General features: G+C 40.8%; 1 protein-coding gene across 3 annotated transcripts in view; it reads left to right on the forward strand.

Moving 5' to 3' along the window:
• The window catches only part of DNAJC15 (DnaJ heat shock protein family (Hsp40) member C15), an 80,026-nt gene that overhangs the window by 46,195 nt on the left and 11,086 nt on the right, over positions 1–22,745 (forward strand). For 2 of the 3 annotated variants that reach the window (XM_027973531.2, XM_060394296.1), the window contains exons 4-5: positions 2,362–2,438; positions 8,627–8,697. In XM_027973531.2, the coding sequence (XP_027829332.2) occupies positions 2,362–2,438; positions 8,627–8,697 (148 nt within the window). Of the gene's footprint in view, positions 1–2,361; positions 2,439–8,626; positions 8,698–13,071; positions 20,995–22,745 lie in introns of all 3 variants that reach the window. The other variant, XR_009595179.1, reaches the window with a different exon arrangement.

Genomic DNA, 22,745 nt, shown 5'->3' on the forward strand with positions numbered 1-22,745 from the left:
GCTGCTGCTAAGTCGCTTCAGTCGTGTCCGACTCTGTGCTACCCCATAGATGGCAGCCCACAAGGCTCCCCCGTCCCTGGGATTCTCCAGGCAAGAACACTGGAGTCAATTGCCATTTCCTTCTCCAGTGCATGAAAGTGAAAAGTGAAAGTGAAGTCATTCAGTCGTGTCTGACTCTTAGCAACTCCATGGACTGCAGCCCACCAGGCTCCTCTGTCCATGGGATTTTCCAGGCAAGAGTAGTGGAGTGGGCTGCCATTGCTTTCTCCGCAGGGCCTTAGGGTTAGCAAAGGTTAAATCCAGAGGTTTAGGCTCAGCTCTGCTCCTATTTGACCTGTCGGAAGCACTTGAAACTGTTTTCCGCTTCGTCACTTTGGGCCTGCCTCTCCTCCCCCCGCACTGCTGGGCCTTGGCAGTGTCTGTTGCTGACCCCTCTCCGTTTCTCTGCCACTGAATGTTGCCGTCTCTAGGGCTCAGTCTTCCCACTTCTTAGCTACACTCCGGCTCCAGGTGATCTCCTTTAGTCTCATGGCTTTAAATTCCATCTGTGTACTCATAATTCCCCAGTGTTATCTCCAGGTCAGACATTTCCTCCACTTACATGCATAGTAGACTTCTGAAACTTAATATAGCCAAAACCAATCTCCTGATATCTATTACCCACAAAAAAACAAATAACCACTCCTCCTCTAAGTCAATAATTGGCAATTTAGGCCAGAAACCTTGCAGTCATTTGCAGTTGAAGTTCTCTGGAAAGCAGAATGAGACCCAGATTAGCAAGCTGTTAGTTTATTAGAGAATGCTCTGAGGATCAACAGCTCCAGAAGGCAAGAGAGGGAAGAAGGATGGAGGGATAATTTAGGCTGCAGTGCAGTCTTAGCAAGGCCTGAGGCAGCCGGTGTGGGCACGGGGGGCCTCTGACTCTCATGTGACTCATCGTGGTTGTCCTAGGTTGTGGCAAGGGCCGTGAAACTAAATGACATCACCTGGAAAGTAAATAAGAAGCTCAAGGACTGAGTCCTGGGGAACTTCAGGGTTTGCACCATGACGTCAGCCGGTCGTCAGCCAGAGGCTGCCCTGGGAAGGGGGCATGGGCTTGGCATTCTTCAGCCGAGGCCATTGCTGGAGTTTGACAGCACAGTGCTGTCTGCCAGTAGCAGCCCTGGGGTCTGAGGAGTAAGTGCCTTACTTCTGAGGGGGCCCTGTGCTGAGCACGCCAGTGTTCACTGCCCCATCTCTCCCTGCTTTTTCTCATATTCCACGTTCAGTCCAAGCAAAGGTCATTTCTGTTCTCCATATCCATCCCAAATCTGACGGCTCTGGCTTCTTCCTCTTCTACCAGTTTGGCCCAAACCACCCCTGTCTCCTGCCTAGATTATGGTTGTGTCCTCTTACTGGTCTCCTGCCTCCACTCTGTACCTGTCTCCGCACAGCTGAGTAATCCTCTTAATTAATCCCATTTGTGTGCGTATTTGTGGCTGTGCTGGGGCTTCTTCGCTGCATGGGCTTCTCTGTAGATGCAGCAAGTGGGGACTGCTCTCTGGTTGCTGCGTGGGCTTCTCATTGCAGCAGCTTCTAGCGCACAGGCTTCACTGGTGGTGGCCCGTGTGCTCAGCAGTTCCGGCTCCCGGGCCCTAGAGCACAGCCTCAGTAGTTGTGGCGTGTGGACTTGGTTGTTCCATGGCCTGTGGGATCTTCCCAGATCAGAGATCAAAGCCCTGTCTCCTGCATTGGCAAGCGGATTCTTATTCACTGAGCCGCCAGGGATGCCCTGGAGTAGTCCAAGTCAAATCTGGGTGCCCCGTGCTCTGGCCGTCCTGCCCCTGAGAGTAAAGTCACCTGTCGTTCCCGACCTCCAGGGCCCTCCCCGTGGCCTCAGCCCCTCCCCTGCCACTCCTCTCCTCCCTGCTCGGGCCTCTCCAGCCACGCTGACCCTGCAGTCCAGTCTTCTGACCCCTCTTTGGCCTTCCTGTCTGCTCTCCTGATGTCCTCTCTATTTCGTCAGTTTCTCCTCTTTCTCAGTCAGCCAGTCTTGTAGGTTAAAAAGATGTCTGTCATCTCAGCAGTAACTTGGTCAAGGTTATCCAATGAGAAAATCCCTGTAGAGCTTAGAAAAAGCTGAAGCCGTTTGTTTCTGCCTGTCTCCTTTATTCCTTCAGTGTAGGAGCATTAGCGTATTGGGATGTGGAAACCATTGTTGATGCCCAGGTTCGTTGTCCAGTGCTCTCCCGCCCCACCTCCCACGATTCCAGGTTGACTTCTGGAAAACCCATTACTCCCACTGCAGCTGTGTGGTGGGGTCGAGGTCCTGTCCCTTCATACGTGGAACTAATCATTTCTCGCTCTTTGTTCCCTGCACAGAGCTTTTCATCCTACTATAAAGGAGGATTTGAACAGAAAATGAGTAGGCGAGAAGCAAGTCTCATTTTGGGTATAAGGTAGGTGTGCTGCGTAAGTGTTATTTTGTTCTGTGGCTGGGTTTCTCTTGAAAAAGGAGAAAATGTGACAGTAAAATTATCCTTATATTTTAAATTATGAATAGGAGGCAGAGGAGAAAATAGCGAAGTTTTACATCTCAAACCTTGAGTCTAAGAGATTATCCTACTACTTCTAAAAAAAAAAAATCATAGTTCTGATGTGCCTTTATTCCTTAACAAGGAGCTGTTGTATTTGAACACTAAAATTTCAATGCAATTATCAAAATCCCTTATTGTGACATTAAATTCTTCCTGAATTCAGTTTTCTAATTTGATCTGAATCGTGTTTTCAATTATAACATGGAATCTGTTTCACAATTCTTCTCTAGTTCCAGAATTTGACACCTAGCATATTATATTATTTCTGTCCTTTATCGAGCCCATCTTTGCATGAAATGTTCCCTTGGTATCTCTAATTTTCTCGAAGAGATCTCTAGTCTTTACCATTCTGTTGGCAGAAGATATTAAGAAGAGGTGGCAAGAATACACAGAAGAACTGTACAAAAAAGAGCTTCATGACCCAGATAATCTAAGTGATCACTCACCTAGAGCCAGACATCCTGGAATGTGAAGTCAAGTGGGCCTTAGGAAGCATCACTATGAATAAAGCAAGTGGAGGTAATGGAATTCCAGTTGAGCTATTTCAAATCCTGAAAGATGATGCTGTGAAAGTGCTGCACTCAATATGCCAGCACATTTGGGAAACTCAGCAGTGGCCACAGAACTGGAAAAGGTCAGTTTTCATTCCAATCCCAAAGAAAGGCAATGCCAAAGAATGCTCAAACTACTGCACAGTTGCACTCATCTCACATGCTAGTAAAGTAACGCTCAAAATTCTCCAAGCCAGGCTTCAACAGTACGTGAACCGTGAACTTCCAAATGTTCAGGCTGGTTTTAGGAAAGGCAGAGGAACCAGAGATCAAATTGCCGACATCTTCTGGATCATCAAAAAAGCAAGAGAGTTCCAGAAGAAACATCGACTTCTGCTTTGTTGACTATGCCAAAGCCTTTGACTGTGTGGATTACAAGAAACTGTGGAAAATTCTGAAAGAGATGGGAATACCAGACCACCTGACCTGCCTCTTGAGAAACCTATATACAGGTCAGGAAGCAGTAGTTAGAACTGGACATGGAACAACAGACTGGTTCCAAATAGGAAAAGGAGGACATCAAGACTGTATATTGTCACCCTGCTTATTTAACTTATATGCAGAGTACATCATGGGAAATGCTGGGCTGAAAGAAGCACAAGCTGGAATCAAGATTGCCAGGAGAAATATCAATAACCTCAGATATGCAGATGACACCGCCCTTATGGCAGAAAGTGAAGAGGAACTAAAAAGCCTCTTGATGAAAGTGAAAGAGGAGAGTGAAAAAGTTGGCCTAAAGCTCAACATTCAGAAAACTGAGATCATGGTATCTGGTCCCATCACTTCACGGGAAATAGATGGGGAAACAGTGTCAGACTTTATTTTTAGGGGCTCCAAAATCACTGCAGATGGTGACTGCAGCCATGAAATTAAAAGACGCTTACTCCTTGGACGGAAAGTTATGACCAACCTAGATGAGTCCCTTGGACTCTCAAAGCCAGTCCATTCTAAAGGGAATCAGTCCTGGGTGTTCATTGGAAGGCCTGATGCTAAAGCTGAAACTCCAATACTTTGGCTACCTCATGCGAAGAGTTGATTCATTGGAAAAGACCCTGATCCTGGGAGGGATTGGGGGCAGGAGGAGAAGGGGATGACAGAGGATGAGATGGCTGGATGGCATCACCAACTCGATGCACATGAGTTTGAGTGGACTCTGGGAGTTGGTGATGGACAGGGAGGCCTGGTGTGCTGCAATTCATGGGGTTGCAAAGAGTCGGACACGACTGAGTGACTGAACTGAACTGATGTTTTATTATACTTATTTCACCTTAGCAGCCATTTATTGTCTGACTTTGGACAGTGTAGGAGATAGTTAATGATCCTTTGTGATTACTGTATGATATCATTTAACCCTGAGATTTAAGAATACATCGAAATGGCAACCCACTCCAGTATTCTTGCCGGGAGAATCCCAGGGACGGGGGAGCCTGGTGGGCTGCCTTCTATGGGGTCGCACAGAGTTGGACACGACTAAAGCAACTTAGCAGCAGCAGCATAGATTTACCAGTATCTATATTTGTTTATGTTCCCTAGAGCTCACTCAAACTTTTATTTGTATTGGTTATAGTATGTTACCTACAACAAATCTTACGGTGACTTAGTCAACATAATTAAGCAGAATAGATCATAAAGTCCTATATTGAGAGAATTTTTAAATCTCTTGTAGGTTAGCAGATATTTAAAGCCAAAAGATTTTGTTATTTCTTATGACTAATCAAAAAAAAACACACACAAAAGGTGGGTAGGGGAGAAACAGGTCAGTTTAGCTTGGTGCTTCATTTAAATATAAAAAGAAATGAGCTTTCTCACCAGGAATACAGAAAAAAGAAATGATTTTAAGCAGGGGAACCACACTATTAAATTAGCTATGTTGTTAACTATTCTTTGGTTTAATATTATTCTGGATGCCACTGTTATTTTTCTGAGGTCCCATATCATCCCATTCTGGATATGTGTATGCAAAGTACATTACTAATCCAAACAAAAGTTTTTGAGGATATCATTTAATATCATCCAAGGTGCTCCTGTTTTTCGGATAGATAATTCAGAGTTGACTTAAGATACATGGTTATTAAGTTTTATTCCATTGAGCAGGAAGCTGTACAGAATTTCACAAGGAAAATTGAGTGACTAACAGCACAGACTCTGATAACAGTGAATCTGGGTACAAATACCAGTTTTACCACTTGTTAGCTGCATAGCCTTAGTCTCCTCATTAGTTTCTACTGCATAGGACTGCAGCAAAAATTAACACATAGGAGGTTTTTTTAGCATAAACCTAGCATCTAGTAACTACTCAGGAGATACCAGCTAAGCAAACAGATTCTGAGTCTACCATGGAGGCACTGATTTTTAGCTTTTATGCACTTCAGCTTCTTCATTTTTGATTTGCAACTAACACTACTTTGTCTTGTTGGAATAATGTGAAATGCCCTGAGTGGTACTGTTTTTATCAAAGAAAGAAAGTGGAGTCGCTCAGTCATGTCTGATTCTTTGTGACCCCATGGACTATAGCCTACCAGGGTCCTTTGTCCATGGGATTTTCCCGGCAATAGTACTGGAGTGGGGTGCCATTTCCTTCTCCAGGGGATCTTCCCTAAGGGATCAAACCTGGGTCTCCCGCATTGTAGACAGACGTTTTACTGTCTGAGCCACCAGGGAAGTCCTTTTTTTAAGTGCTTACCAAAGAACAGGTGCTGAATAAAGGTTTGTCCCCTCTCTTCCTATCTCTCTCATGAGTGCAAAGTCTAAATATTTGCCTTTAATGCATTAAATAGAAAGGTAAAATTTATTTCCTTTCCTCTAGCCCTTTCTTTCAGTCAGGCAGTGTTGTTTTGAGGAGATTCTTTTAAGATGTGAATACATTGCTGTGGTTCCATTTTCCTTGGTCTTGGAATCCAGATGATTTAGACTGTATGACAAGTAGGTAAAGATAAAATGGAGCGGACTCTGTTAACACCCTGTTTAACAACAAAGAAATTCTCTTTGTTACTAGATGATTCTATGTTTTCTTACCATATTGAATAAAGCCTAAAATATTTTACTGAGTTGCTTGGGTAAACTTAACCTGCTATTTTCTGAAATTATACATACATTTGTGATGTTCAGACTTTCTAAAAACTTCTGTGGAACTCTCTTTAAATGTTATTTAATAGACTAGTAGTAGAAAAAGGTGAAACCAAAGCTGCTTTATTTGCTGCAGGATCAGGGAACACTGCTCTGTTCTACACACCCTAATCCCCTACTCTCAGTCAAATACATCCCAGGGAGCAGTTTGAAATCCCTGATCTGGGCAAAATTATATTTCAAGTTCCATTTTCAGTTCATGGTGAAATTATCTAGGCTGGAGATATATCAGAGCTACATTTAATTTTTAATGCTTTGTTTAAGAACTAAGATTCTCTCATTTAGGTAGGTGCTTTAGTTTCTAGGAATGTATCTATTTCTTCTAGGGTTTCCAGTTTCTTATTGTATAGTACAGCCTCTTATCCTCTTATGCTTTGTGTTTCTATTATATCAGTTATAATCTCTCCATTTTCATTTCTGATTTTACCTGAATTCTCTTTTTTCTTGGTGAATGTAGCTTCTGGTTTGTCTGTTTTCTTTACATTCTCCCCCCCCCAAAAAAAAAAAAAGCTTTTGGTTTCATGGATTTCTTTTTTCTTTTTTTTTTTTGGTCTTTTAGTCTCTATTTCATTTATTTTCACTGTCCTTCTACTAATTTTAGGCTTAGTTTGTTCTTCCTATACTTCCCTGAGGTATAAAGTTAGGTTGTTTGAGTTCTTTTCTTTCCCCTTAATGTAGGATTTTAATACTATAAACTTTCCTCTGAGAACTGCTTTGGCTGCATCCCAGAAGTTTTAGTAGGTTGTTTCTTTGTCTCAGGATATAGTTTTAGTTTTATTTTTGGCTTCCCCTTTAACTTAAGACTTATTTTTTTTCTTTATAGAAGAATAATTTATATGCTTATGTAGCAATTGATAGTGTATTTTTAGCATGTTTGATGGTCTGTTATTTAACCCCAGGAGATTAGAAGCAGCAAGTAACTGGCAAGTAACAGCTTGAGACTAGGATCCTGCCGGAATGGAGGACTGGCAGCTGACAGCAAGGAATGAGGTGTTGAAAACAGAATGTAAACATTTTCTGACCAGTTAGTAGAAGGGCAAGCAAACCTCTGCAGACCTTGAGAATTTCTTTCCTCTTAACTGATACTCGTGGTAATGTTTTTTGAGTCATTCAAGAAATGTCAGATTATTTATACTTCACTTTTTTAATGTACATTTTTACTTATGAGAAAATTATAGCTCAGTTAAGTAAGCAAGACACAGTTTTATAGGTAATGAGCAATTGATTTAAACCTGTGTCTTAGAATATCTCTAAAAGTACCTGCTATTAGTCCCTGTAATATGTGTGGTTCATCCATACAGATTATTTTGAGTTCCATAGCAACCACCATGTGCTTTGAGTTACCCACTGTTATTTCCGTTTGAGGCCCAGAAAAATAGTTTAGATACGCTAGTGTAAATATTAAGTAGCAACACCAGGATTTTGTTACTATTAGTGTAAATTTTTTTCCTTGCCTGGAAAATGTACTAGAAAGAAGGATTTCCAGTACTTGAATAAATTAGGTTTTACATGGATAATTTTAGGCTTATTTAACTTTCTCCTTCAGTTTTTGTTTATAGTTTAGGCTCTCACAGCCAAGCTTTTCCCATAGATTTCTCACAAAACTAAATAAATTAATGAGCTATGAAGAGTTTTGAGATGTTCTGTTGAAAGATAATAATAGTAAAAACTAACTATTATGGAACATTTGCTACACACACCAGACCTTGTTGTAGCACTTCGCTGGCATTAACTAATTTAATCCCTTGCAATTACTTTATGAGGACTATGTTGTTCTGGCACTGTTTTACAATGAAGAAACTGAAGCACAGAGAGGGTATAAAATTTGGCCAAGGGTACCCCGTCCTTCTTGGAGTAGGAAAAGGCAACCCACTCCAGTATTCTTGCCTGGAAAATCCCATGGACAGAGGAGCCTGGCGAGCTACAGTCCATGGGCTTATAAAGAGTCAGAGCTGACTGACTGTGTGAGCACACACACCCCATCCTTCATGGCAATGCTGGGATTAAAATCCTGCTGTCTGGGAGCTCTAGAGTTCAGATACCTGTTTGTTACTCATACGTACTGCCTCCCCCTAAAAGAGCTTGAAGCACAAGTTTTCACGCTCAAAGTAATAGTATATAGACTATGATTTCCCTGTCCTATTTCTTGTGGATGTGTTTTTTAAATTGAGACAAAGGACTGAAGAAAGGTACATGCAGCACTGAATCTGATTTATTTTGATGGTTCGTAGAATGAAATGACAAGCTGTAATTTTATATTTATCCACAAGATGGTGAAAGTCTCATTAGTTTTTAATTTCTTAAAACTCATATGAACTGTTAATTTATAATCTGCACTTGACGCTATTTGTTATAAGCACTTTCTTTTTACAGCCCATCTGCCAGTAAGGCCAAGATTAGAGCAGCTCACAGGAGAATCATGATTTTGAATCACCCAGATAAAGGTAGGTAAAATTCCTGTTTTTCACAATATGTGAATCAGAATATGGTCTGAATTTCTTTGTTTACTTAAACTCATTATAAATGATGGTAGTTGAAATGGAAATTTATGTGTCACACGTGTTGTGATTTTTTCTTATAAATAAATGAGCCTTTAGATTGGAGTTCAGTGACTCACAGAAGTGATAGATTTATAGTTATCAGCTTTTGAGAACTTAGTTCCTGATTTCTATATGTAACTTATCTAACCCCTGTTTAAGTCTCCTAGCATTTTGATGGAAAAGAGAAAAGATGAACTGTGGACTCTCTGATTGTATAAACTGATTTGGGCATAATGAATTGTATTTGTTTAACCTTACACATAAAAGCACAAGATTTAGAGGATATTCTCTAAATCTCTGCATGTATATCACACATGATGCTGAGTTTCTTAATTTTATTTTGGAAGGCTCAGAGGCTGAGCCATTTGTTTTTCACTGGCCAGGTTTTTAATGTAAATTTATCTTACAGAAAGACAATTATTATAACTTTAACTACACTACAGCTGCTTGAGAGAGAAAGCCCATATGTTCATTACTGTTTCTGCTCTACAATAACAGATGGTGGAAAGTTACACTGTATTTTAGGAGTCAAAAGTGGGGGTGGCAGGTGAGGGGGGCAGAGAGTGCAGGGTTTCTTGTATCCTTACAGACTTTTAATTTTTGAATTATTTTGACAAAAGTTAAAAGCAAATTTTGGGTTCCTCTCCACCCTAACTGACTCCAAAATAAGGCATTCTTTTTTAGCTTTCTCACTTAATTGCTAACTATAAAAATTCTTTTCACTAAATATCATCTCCTTTGGTTTTTGCACTTGGTATTTCATGTGAATAAACCAGAAACTAAACTTTGAAAAGAGGTTTTGCTTAAAATTTCTAAACAGCTTCAACAGTTACTCAAAGATCCATTCAACTAATTTACTTTGCATTGTGGGCATTCAGAGTAATTGACTCAGAAACGAATGTGTTTTAAGGGCCTACTTGAAGCTTTCTGTCTCCTAAACATCTTCCATCCCTTCCAGGTCAAGAGTATGGCATTCTCTGATTGATTGCAGGGGGATCAAGCACTTATGTCTTTCAGATGATTGACAAGTTATTGATTGTGTCTACTGGCAAAGAATTAAGCTCTAAAATGTTTCTAAAAGAATATGTATTTTAAGATACTCTCAGTTAAAAAAAAAAGAATGTTTATGTTTGTTATGAGCCAGTAGTGGTTAAAGAATTATTTTATTTATTCTGAGATTGTATATTTATGAGAAGTGGGGCTATTGGCTCCCCATAATGTGCTTACTAATATCCTCCAGTATGGTGGCATTGTGGGAGGGAATGGATGCAGAAGTGTTATTCCCCGACTTTTGCCTTCTAGCTAGCAGCATAGGCTTGAACATCCCTTAATCTCTCTAAATGTCAGTGTTATCATCTACAAAATGAATGGATTTTTCCCATGCCTTTTTTGGGTACATGATGTAATGTTTTTATGCTGTTGCTGCTAAATTGCTTCAGTCGTGTCCGACTCTGTGCGACCCAATAGATGGCAGCCCACCAGGCTCCCCCGTCTCTGGGATTCTCCAGGAAAGAACACTGGAGTGGGTTGCCATTTCCTTCTCCAATGCATGAAAGTGAAAAGTGAAAGTGAAGTCACTCAGTCGTGTCCAACTCTTCACGACCCCATGGACTGCAGCCTACCAGGCTCCTCTGTCCATGGGATTTTCAGGCAAGAGTACTGGAGTGGGCTGCCATTGCCTTCTCCTAGTGTTTTTATATACCTGTTCAATTAATGAAGAACCCTATCTCTCTATTTGGATCACACTTTTAACTAATGAAAGATGCTTTTAGTCAACAGTTGTCAATAACAGATGTGTTGACAACTGGAGACATCTTGTCTATACAGTTGCTCATTCATCCAACATTTTACAACATTTGAGTTTCAGAGAGTTCTTAGACTTCTTAAAACCCATCCATATATTCATAGTTAAGAATTCCTGCTCTAGTAAAAAGTATGATGATTTTAAGGAATATTGCAGCTACTTGAGGGAAAATAATTTATGTATGTTGGAGCTGGGAGATAATCATAAATCTGGAAACTGTCCCTTCATAGGAAATGTTGTTTTGTTTCATTTTTAAAGGGAAGAAGATAATGAATTTTGTTGTTGTTTATTTTTACAATGGTTTACATATTCTGATTTCTAACTCTACAGTAGTTTTTTGTTTTTTTGTTTTTTTCCAAGGAATATTTATTTATTTATTAGTCTGCACAGAATCTTAGTTGTGGCATATGGATCACAATTCCCTGACCAGGGAAGTGTGAGAATGGGCAGGCTTTTCCTGGTGGCTGAGACCGTAAAGAATCTGCCTACAGTGCAGGAGACCCGGGTTTGATCCCTGTTTCTTGTAGATCCTCTGGAGGAGGGAATGGCTTCCCACTCCAGTATTCTTGCCTAGAGAATCACATGGACAGAGGAGCCTGGTAGGCTACAGTCCATGGGGTCTCAAAGAGTTTGATACAACTGAGCAACTAAGCATGTGAGAATCTGCAACTCTCAATTTGCCTCCTCTGTTTACAACTCTTCACCATATTTGCTTTGGCCAGGTCACCCTTGAGTGTTACATAGGTGGTTAAAAAAATTTGACTTCTCTACCCAATGCTTCTGAAATTCATGAATCTTCTCCCTACCCCCCAAATGACTTTTCTCTTGGTTTTGCCACCAGCTGGTAAAACAAAAGCTAGAACTTCAAATGTGTGATCAATGATAATTTGTTACATATTTCATTATCGCCTTGGGCAGAGAAAGTGACACCAGAAAAAAATAGGTGTGGAAATGAAGTAAATTTTTTGTAACCAGTTTTAAGTGAGCATTCAGATGTACTTTGGTAAAAAGTAAATTTTGCCTTTTCTTTGAGTGAAAAAAAGTTAATGCAGTAAAAATGTCTCAGATCTTTGATCTAATACCTTTAGAATACCTTTTAATTAGATTATAGTTTTAAAAATTACTGGAGAAAAAGATTAGTTGTTACGAAGTCAGTAGTAGTAGTGTTCGTCGCTAAGTTGTGTCCAACTCTTTGTGACCCCATGGACTGTAGCCCACCAGGCTCCTCTGTCCATGAAATTCTCCAGGCAAGAATACTAGAGTGGGTAGCCATACCCTCTTCCAGGGAATCTTCCTGACCCAGAGATCAAACCCGGTCTCCTCCATTGCAGGCAGACTCTTTACCATTTGAGCCACTAAGGAAGCCCATATGAAGTTGGTGAAAGTGAAAGTCACATCCGACTCTTTACGACCTCATGGACTGTAACCTCCCAGGCTCCTCTGTCCATGGAATTCTGCAGGCAAGAATACTGGAGTTGGTAGCCATTCCATTCTCCAAGGGATCTTCCCAACCCAGGGACTGAACTCAGGTCTTCCACATTGCAGGCAGATTCTTTACTGTCTTGAGGCATCGGGAAGCCCAAGACAACTGGAGTAAGTAGCCTATCCCTTCTCTAGGGCATCTTTCCGAAGCAGGGTCTCCTGCACTGCAGGCAGATTCTTTACCAGCTGAGCTACCAGGGAAGCCCCAGGTAACTTGAAATCAGTAGTTTGACATTAATGCCTAACAAAAGTACAAAGGAAAACAGACTAAGTTAACTTTGAAAAACTTTGGAACCTCTCATAGACTACCTAATCCATGCTTCTCAAAGTGTAGTTTGCCTGTTTGTTCCAGGCCAGTTAGCTGTGTGCAAGAAATAAAAAACTAAAACCAAAAGTAAGCCTTCAGACATCTTACCCATTTGACATTGTTATGACATCAAGTATGGGATAGCTTTGTGTTTTGTAAAATATTGGTCCACCACAGAGTAGAAGACAATTTTTTAAAGTGCTTCACCATGCAACATCACTTTGTCTGCCTCAACCTTAAAGAGATCATTATCTTAATGTATAATATCATAGGTTAGCTTTGTCTCTTTAATATCTAGCTGGGCTTCCCTGGTGGCTCAGATGGTAAAGCGTCTGCCTGCAACGCGGGAGACCTGGGTTCGTTTCCTGGGTCGGGAAGATCCCCTGGAGAAGGAAATGGCAATCCACTCCACCACTCTTGCCTGGAAAATCCCATGGATGGAGGAGTCTGGTAGGCTACAGTCCATGGGGTCGCAAAGAGTCGGACACGACTGAGCGACTTTACTTACTTTACTATGTGCATCTGGCTGCTTTCGATCAACATTGTCCCTATGGGATTCATCCCTATTGTAATGTGGGGCAGTTGTTTGTTCATTCTCATTAATGTAGCAGCCTTAGCAAGGTATGTACTGTGGACCCCCAGGATTACTCTTTTAGGAATTTATTCTTCCCCTTATGTTTTTCAGGCCTCCTTTGGGTATACAAAGTAATTATTTTTTGAATTCCATGTGGTGGCTGAGATGGTAAAGAATCTGCCTGCAATGCAGGAGACCTGGGTTGGCAGGATCCCCTGGAGAAGGAAATGGCAACCCATTCCAGTATTCTTACCTGGAGAATTGCATGGGCAGAGGATCCTGTTAGGCTACAGTCCATGGCATCTCAAAGTCGGACCCAACTGAGTAACTATCACACACACACATGTATTTTGTAGGAAAGTAACAATTTTCAAACTCTTTGGTCTCAGATCAAAAAGTATATCAATAAAAATGATCAACTAGAGAGATCTATCAGAGAAAGCAGTGGCAGCCCATTCCAGTACGCTTGCCTGGAAAATCCCATGGACAGAGGAGCCTGCAGAGGCTGCAGTCCATGGGGTCACTACGAGTCAGACAGGACTGAGAGACTTCACTTTCCCTTTCATGCATTGGAGGAGGAAATGGTGACCCACTCTAGTGTTCTTGCCTGGAGAATCCCAGGGTCAGGGGAGCCTGGTGGGCTGCCATCTATGGGGTCGCACAGAGTTGGACACAACTGAAGCATCCTAGCAGCAGCAGCAGCAGCAGCAGAGAGATCTGTGAATTAGAAGAGATTCATTTTCTTCAGCTCCAAAATCACTGCAGATGGTGACTGCAACCATGAAATTAAAAGACGCTTGCTCCTTGGAAGAAAATCTATGACAAACCTAGACAGCATATTAAAATGCAGAGACATTACTTTGCCAACAAAGGTCTGTATAGTCAAAGCTATGGTTTTTCCAATAGTCATGTTTGGATGTGAGAGTTGGACCATAAAGAAGGTTGAGCACTGAAGAACTGATGTTTTCAAACTGTGGTATTGGAGAAGACTCTTGAGAGTCCCTTGGACTGCACCGAGGAAAAAACGTCATTCCTAAAGTAAATCAACTCTTAGTATTTATTGGAAGGACCGATGCTGAAGCTGAAACTCCAGTACTTTGGCCACCTGATGGGAAAAGCCAACTCATTGGAAAAGACCCTGATGCTGGGAAAGATAGAAGGCAGGAGGAGAAGGGGACGACAGAGGATGAGATGGTTGGATGACATCACCAACTCAGTGGATACGAATTTGAGCAAGCTCTGAGAGATGGTGAAGGACAGAGAAGCCTGGTATGCTGCAGTCCTTGGGGTCACAAAGAGTTGGACAGGACTGAACAACAACAAAATTTAAATTAAAAAAAGATAAATACAATATTCTTTTAGGTCCCCAAAATCAACTGTATAAATATAGGAAAGAGATGTGGCAGTGTTTCACATGAAAGAGAGTCAATGGGTATTTTTTATCTCAAATATTTAACAATGTAAAAGTCACTAAAAATAAGTCAGTGTGTTCTTAAGCTGCATTAAAGGGCATACAGTATCTATATTATAAGACTGAATATTACCACAACCTTCTGTACTTGTCACTCATTTATTCTAGTATTACTAGCCAGTAAGTTTTGGGGGGTAGTTAGGCAGTAAAGGCTAGTATGGAAAATGCCACATGATAAGGGCTTTTAATAAAATAAAACATAGTAGGCAGACAGATAGAGATCGGCATTTGGAGAGGAGAGAGTTGCAGTATTAGTGACAGTCATCCTAAAAATTCTCTCCAGGGAGATCACTGACTCAGTGGACACGAGTTTGAGTAAACTTCAGGATATGGTGATGAACAGGGAAGCCTGGTGTGCTGCAGTACATGGGTTGCACAGAGTCAGACATGCCCGAGCAACTGAACAATAAATTGGGACCTGGGCAGTGTTCTAGGCACTGGCACTCAGCAGTGGAAAAAGTGATGTTCAGGCAAAGCAGTAAAGGTAATCTGAGATAAAAAAACTGTTGGACTACAGTTTCTTCTCAGAGGTATGCTGCTGCTGCTAAGTCGCTTCAGTCATGTCCGACTCTGTGCGACCCCAGAGATGGCAGCCCACCAGGCTCCCCCGTCCCTGGGATTCTCCAGGCAAGAACACTGGAGTGGGTTGCCATTTCCTTCTCCAATGCATGAAAGTGAAAAGTGAAAGGGAATTCCCTCAGTCTTTTCCGACTCTTCGCGACCCCATGGACTGCAGCCCACCAGGCTCCTCCGTCCATGGGATTTTCCAGGCAAGAGTATTGGAGTGGGGTGCCATCGCCTTCTCAGGAGGTATTCTTGTATTGTGTAATAGGTAGAACCCTTCAGGACTTCCAACTCTAGGTTTCTGTGATTCTCTAATGATCTGATAAACTGAATCAGACTCAACATATTCTTCAGAGCCTTCTGTCTCTGTTTATTTTTTTAAATTATATTGCAGTATAATTCAAGTACCATATGATTCATCTACTTAAAGTGTACAGTTCACTCATCAGTCAGTTGCTCACTTGTGTTCGACTCTTTGTGACCCCATGAACTGCAGCACGCCAGGCCTCCCTGTCCTTCATCAACTCCCTTAGTTTACCCAAACCCATGTCCATCGAGTCGGTGATGCCATCCAGCCATCTCATCCTCTGTCGTCCCCTTCTCCTCCTGCCCTCAATATTTCCCGGCATCAGGGTCTTCTCAAATGAATCAGGTCTTCGCATCAGGTGGCCAAAGTATTGGAGTTTTGCTTCAGCAACAGTCCTTCCAATGAATATTCAGGGCTGATCTCCTTTAGGATGGACTGGTTGGATCTCCTTGCAGTCCAAGGGACTCTCAGGTCTTCTCCAACACCACAGTTCAAAAGCATCAATTCTTCGACACTCAGCTTTCTTTATAGTCCAACTCTCACATCCATACGTGACTACTGGACAAACCATAGCCTTGACTAGACGGACCTTTGTTGGCAAAGTAATGTCTCTGCTTTTTAATATGCTGCCTAGGTTGGTCATAGCTTTTCTTCCAAGGAGCAAGTGTCTTTTAATTTCATGGCTGCAGTCACCATCTGCAGTGATTTTGGAGCCTGAGAAAATAAAGTCTCTCACTGTTTCCCTACCTACTTCCCATGAAGTGATGGGACCAGATGCCATGATCTTCGTTTTCTGAATGTTGAGTTTTAAGCCAACTTTTTCACTCTCTTTCACTTCCATCAAGAGGCTTTTTAGTTCCTCTTCGCTTTCTGCGGTAAGGGTGGTGTCCGAGGTTATTGACTTTTCTCCCGGCAGTTTTGATTCCAGCCTGTGCTTCTCGTTCACTAGTCTGGCGTGTATTTATGGAGGTGTGCACAGGGCACCCTTTAGCCCAGCCCTCACCCCGCCCCCCTCTCCTCAGTAAGAGGCGCATGCGCTTGTCCACGTGCCGGCGCCGCCACACTGACACCCTTTGCGTTATAATACATTTTCATTCTTTGAAGTGTGAGTCCTCTTACTTTATTCTTCTTTTGTAGGATTGTTTTGGGTATTCTGGGTTCAGTGCAATTGTAGGTGAATTTTAGAATCAGCTTGTCAATTTTGGCAAAGTTGACTGGAATTATGATAGAGATTTTGTTGAATCTGTCAGTCAGCTTAGGGAATATTGCCTAAGGTCTTAATGTTAAATCTCCTTATCCAAGGACATGGGATGATTTTTCATTTACTTAGATCTTTAATTTCTTTCAATAATATTTTGTAGCTCCAAAGTGTTTTATTCTTTTTGATGCTGTTGTGAATAAAATTATGTTCTTTATTTTTGGATTGTTTAATGTGAATGTATAGGAATATCATTCATTTTTAAATATTTGTTTATATCCTTCAGTCTTGCTGCACTTGTTTATTCCAGTAGGTTTTGTTTTTTCGGTAGGTTCATTTGGATTTTCTAACTATAAGACTATGTCATCTGTGAATAGTTTTATTTCTTCCTTACCAATATGGATGCAATTCGCTTCTTTTTCTTACCTATTTTTCCCTGACTAGAATCTCCAGTACAGTATTGAAAAGTTGTAAGAGGGGGCATTCTTGTCTTGTTTCTGATCTTATGGAAAAGCATCCAGTTGCCTAATAATGGGTATTAGGTGAAGTGTGGTATTATTAGCTGTGGGGTTTTCATAGATAACCTTTATCAGATTAGGAAGTTCCTTTCAAGTTATTGAGCCTTTTTATCATGAAATGACGTTAGCCTTTGTCAAGTGCTTTTTCTGCATCTATTCAGATTATTATGAGATTTCTGTTTTTTATTCTATTGATGTAATGAATTACATTAATTGATTTTTGGCTGTTAAACCAACCTCTCATCCCTGAGAAAAATACCACTTAGTCATGGTGCACAGATATTTTTAACATGTTGTTGGATTTAGTTTGCTAGCATTCTGTTGAGTCTTTTACATTCACGTTCATAAGAAATATTGATCTGTAGTTTTCTTGGGATGTCTTTGCTTGGCTTGGTATCAACATAATATGAGTCTTATAAAACGAGTTAGAAAATTGTTCCTTCCCCTTCCATAATCCATCTGCACCTGGGTTTTCTTTGCATAAATTTTTGATTAATGATTCAATTTCTTTACTTGTAACAGGTCTACCAGATTATTTGTTTTTTCTTGAGACAGTTTTAGTAATTTATGTCCTTTGAGGACTTTGTCTAATTTTGTAGTTTAGGTTATTGAGATTTTTTTCTTTTTTAATACAGACATTTACAGCTCTAATTGCCTTCTTAGCACTACTTAAATTGTATTCTGGTTCTGGTCTGGTCTGATTTCTGGTAGGGCCGAGTTCCAGTCCTCCCTTCTCTGGATGCCCGGGGAAAAGTCCCATAATGCCCGGGTATCTATAGGTGGCAGGAGACGTCTGTAAGGCCACCCCTTTTACCCATCCCCCACCTCTTCCCCCTTCTTCTTTCAACCTGGCTTCCTTTCCCCTCTTGAAATCTTTGATGTTAGTACTTGGATCTGAAGTTCTGTTCTCTATAGGAGGTTTTCTGAGAGATGGTATTCTTGTATTCAAGGGCTTCCCTGGTGGTGCAGAGGTTAAAGCGTCTGCCTGCAATGTGGGAGACCTGGGTTCGATCCCTGGGTCGGGAAGATCCCCTGGAGCAGGAAATGGCAACCCACTCCAGTATTCTTGCCTGGAGAATCCCATGGACGGAGGAGCTTGGTGGGCTACAGTCCATGGGTCACAAAGAGTCGGACAGGACTGAGCAACTTCACTTTCACTTTCCAATTTTCTCCTCGTCTTCGACTTTCAGCATTTTTTTTATGGTGTGTGTATTAGGTCTTATTAGATTCATCCTACTTGGAGTTTGAGGTTCTTGGGTGTATAGGTTATTGTTTTTCAATAACCTTGGAAAGTTTTTAGCTACTGTTTCTTTAAAGACTTTTTTCCCTCCTTTCCTCTCCTGGCACTCCCATTTCATGTGATTTATGGATTTCACGATGTCCTACATTTCCCTGAGGCTCTGGTGGTTTTCTCCTTCATTCCCTTTTCTCTCTGATGTCAGCTTACATACTATCAGTCACTGGATCTTCAAGTTCACTAGTTCTGTCTCATGCCAGTTCAGATCTACTCTTGAGCCCTTCTAGTAATTTTTTTTAAAAACTTTTTGTTCTGTGAGTGTATAATGTAAAATTTTAGTTCTGTAAATGTATAATGTAAACTTTCAGTTCTGTGAATGTATAATGTAAACTTTTAGTTCTGTGAATGTATAATGGATGCTTTGGAATCGTTTCCCATAAATCCAATGTTTGGTCACTCTCACGGGTAGTTTTGTGGCTTTTTTCATGATGTATACCTGGGTCGTACTGTCATACTTGCCTGTTCCTCCACATGCCTTAAAATACTTTTTTAGAAGCTGAATATATTAGATTATATATTATAGCAGCTCTTGTCCTCCACCCTTTCACTGATGATGAAGGCTTGTTATTGTTGTTTATTTTTTTAGTAACTGGCTGGATTCTTTTAGTAAAGTAGACTAAGGCCTTCTCAGAATGTCTCTCCTATATGGAACCACCATGCCTTGAGGACTAGGAAGAGTTTTCAAGGTCCCAGTACTTATTCTAAGGGAGCTAGGCCCAGGGTAGAGCTTCTGATCCACTTTCCTGTGCCTCAGCACCGGGCATCTGGGGGCCGGAAGAGAAATACACAGGTCCACCCAGCCCTCCCCAGAAAGAGTCCTCTGTGCAGGAGCTGGGGAGGGAGGGAGCCCTGTGTTCTGGCTGCAGCAGTCCAGTGTGGAGCCTCTGCCTTGCTGAGTGGAGAGGGGGAAAGGAACGAGCCATTTCCCACAGACTCCTGCCTCTCTCACTGAATTTTCATACTTTAATTCTTTTTTATTTTTGTTTTGAAGACCGTTTCTAGAGGCTTCCAGTGGTTGGGAGTTTATTATATAGTATTGACCAGTTGTACTGCAAAGTGGGTCAGTGGAACTCCTAATTCTGGAAGTCAGTCTCCTGTATGCTGCTTTGTGATTTTAACATCTTTCTTTTAAGAAGGGTGGGTGAACTTTAAGAGCCCTTCAAATCAGCAGATGGCAATGCTTCTTACTTCATTCTTACAGACTTGGAATGTAGAAATTAGTGTTTTAATCAGAATTAAGTGTAAGTAAGTGTTAGTCGCTCAGTCGTGCCTGACTCTTTGCGACTCCATGGACTGCAGCCCACCAGGCCCCTCTGCCCATGAGATTTTCCAGGCAAGGATACTGGAAGGGGTTGCCATTTCCTTCTCCAGGGGATCTTCCCAACCCAGGGATCGAACCCGGGTTTCCTGCACTGCAGGCAGATTCTTTACCAACTGAGCTACAAGGGAAGCCTAAGGAATATGTAAATCTGTATAAAGAAGACCCAGGGATAAAAGGGAACTTAATCTTCACATTTGTGTAGTTTCTGTGAAACTCACATTAGTAATAAATTATACAGGCATATCTCAAAGATACTGGATTCAGTTCCAAACCACCCCAATAAAACAAATACTGCAATAAAGCAAGTCACACAGATATTTTGGTTTCCCAACACATAGAAAAATTATGTTTTTACTATACTGTTGTCTGTTAAGTGTGAAATAGCATTATGCTTAAAAAACAGTGTACACAATGGAATAATTTACTCAGTTATAAAAAAGAACACATTTGAGTCAGTTCTAATGAGGTGGATGAAACTGGAGCCTATTATACAGAGTGAAGTAAGTCAGAAAGAAAAGCACCAATACAGTATATTAATGCATATATATCATATTTAGAAAGATGATAATGACAACCCTATATGCGAGACAGCAAAAGAGACACAGATGTAAAGAACAGACTTTTGGACTCTGTGGGAGAAGGCAAAGGTTGGATGATTTGAGAGAATAGCTTTGAAACATGTATATTACCATTTGTGAAACACATGACCAGTCCAAGTTCGATGCATGAAACAGGGCGCTCAGGGCTGGTGCACTGGGACAACCCAGAGGGATGGGGTGGGGAGGGAGGTGGGAGGGGGGTTCGGGATGGGGGATACATGTACACCCGTGGCTGATTGAATATATGGCAAAAACCACCACAATAAAGTAATTAGCCTCCAATTAAAATAAATAAATTGTAAAAAACAGTGTATATACATATTGTAATTAAAAAATAAACCTGCTATAAAAATGGCACCAATAGACTTACTTGACACAGGGTTGACACAAACGTTCAATTTGTAAAAAACTCAGTATCTGCAAAGTGCAGTAAAGCAAAGTCTGATCAGACAAGGTGTACCTGTGCCTGACCTTGCAGCAGTTAATTGTAGGCTATTTCCTTATTTTCTCTTGTGCTGGTTAGGATTTTTTTTACCCAGATTTTTTGCAGATGTTTCTTTCTAAAGATGTTTATCCACTCCTAACACATTTGTTTGTTCTATTTTCTGTCTCTGGAGTGATTTTACTTTAGTGAAACTGGTCCTTGATGCAAGAAGATAAGGGAATGGTGATTCACCACTTCCTTCTCCCCATCAGGGACACATGTCTCAAGTCCCTGCTGTGCACTCAGCGAGATCTAAGGCATGATTGCTCTTCAAGGTATTTATTATCTAGTGAGTAGATAAGCATATATTAATACTTTAAAAGTAAACCACAAGGTGTGGTTTTACAATCTTCCCAAGAAGGAAAGGGCTGCTCAGGTGGCACGGTGGTAAAGAACCCACCTGCTGATGCGGGAGACCAAAGAGATTCGAGTTCAATCCCTGGGTTGGGAAGATCCCCTGGAGGAGGGCATGGCAACCCACTCCACTATTCTTGCCTGGGGAATCCCATGGACTGAGGGGCCTGGTGGGCTATTGTCCATAGGGTCAGTCTCAAAGTGACTTAGCACACTCAAGAAGGAAGAGGACCCAGGATCGGGTTACAGGCTTGAAGAAAGTAGAAGAGGTTTACAACAACCAAATGTTTAACATGGTAGAAATTTAATAAACAAAGAATTACATAAACAAAGTGAGAGACAGCATGGTATGGTAACCTTCCTGGGAGTCCTCACCCTACCTCATTTTAACTCTGTGGCTAGGGTTGGGCAAGTAACTAAACTTTGTGATTCAGTCTCTTTAGGTAAGGAAAATAAGAACTGAGCAACTACAAAGGGTAGTTGGATGAACCAAATGAAATAATATATTAGAATAATGCCTAGTTACTATCCTCATCACCATGGTCTTGATTACAGGTTTTCTGAGCCCCAACGATTTTTGGATAGTATTAATTGGTAGTGTCATCAGACTTGACAGAGGTCAACATATCTCCAGTGTTAAAGTTTTAAAAACTTAAATATATCTTTATAAAAGTACACAGCTCATTAAATATACAGCTCAATGCATTATCATGAAGTGAATCCATTTACGTAGCCAGTACCCAGATTATGACAGAAAACAACAAAATTCTGTGAAGCAGTTATCCTTCACTTAAAAAATATATTAATGAAAAAAAAAAAGAAAATTGCACAAAGCTTTCTCCTCATGTACATTTCCGGTCATTCCCCACTCACCAAAGATGACCACTGTTTTAGTTTTTATTGCCATAGATAAGCTTTGCCTGTTCTTGAACTTTATGTATCATCTAAGCGTGTAGTCTTCTATGCTTTGTCTCTTCTCATTTTATTATCTTTGTGAAAGTCATTCATGCCGCAGTGAATCCTGTAGTCATTCGTTCGTTCTTTTTGCTGCATAGTATTTCATTGCGTGAATATCCTGCGGTTTATCCATTTTTTCTTTGCAGTTTTTTTTCTCTCTTTTGTTACCTGACTTTTGGGAACATCCTATACTCTTGTGTTCTATATATGAGTCCATTGTATTACATATATCTTTTCTCTTTGGCTTGTTTTTGCCTACCTTTACTGATGTTCATTCATTAATAGAAATTCTTAATACTGTTACAGGTCAGTTATAGTTGAAACTTTACCTTTATAATTATTGCTTTTATTGTTTAGGAAATTTTTGCTTGTCTCAAAGTCATGAAGTCAATTTCTAGAAACTTTATTATCTTACCTAGTTGCATCTTAGAATGGAATTTTGTATATGGTGTGAGATAAGGGTAAAGTTTCAGTTATTTTTATATAGATATCCAAGTGGTCTGGCACTGTTTGTTGGAATTATTTCTCTATTTTCTTTCATCTTCCCTTGATTAATTTCTTGTCCCAATACCATAATGTTTTAATTATCTAGCTTTATAACAAATCTTCACTTCTGGTATATAAACTCTTTACATTTTTTGTTATTTAAGATTTGTGAGGGGTGGGTTATGTTTGGCCCTTTACATTTTAATGTAAGTTAGGAACTATCTCATCA

This window comes from Ovis aries, chromosome 10, assembly GCF_016772045.2.
Source record: "Ovis aries strain OAR_USU_Benz2616 breed Rambouillet chromosome 10, ARS-UI_Ramb_v3.0, whole genome shotgun sequence".
Taxonomy (NCBI): domain Eukaryota; kingdom Metazoa; phylum Chordata; class Mammalia; order Artiodactyla; family Bovidae; genus Ovis; species Ovis aries.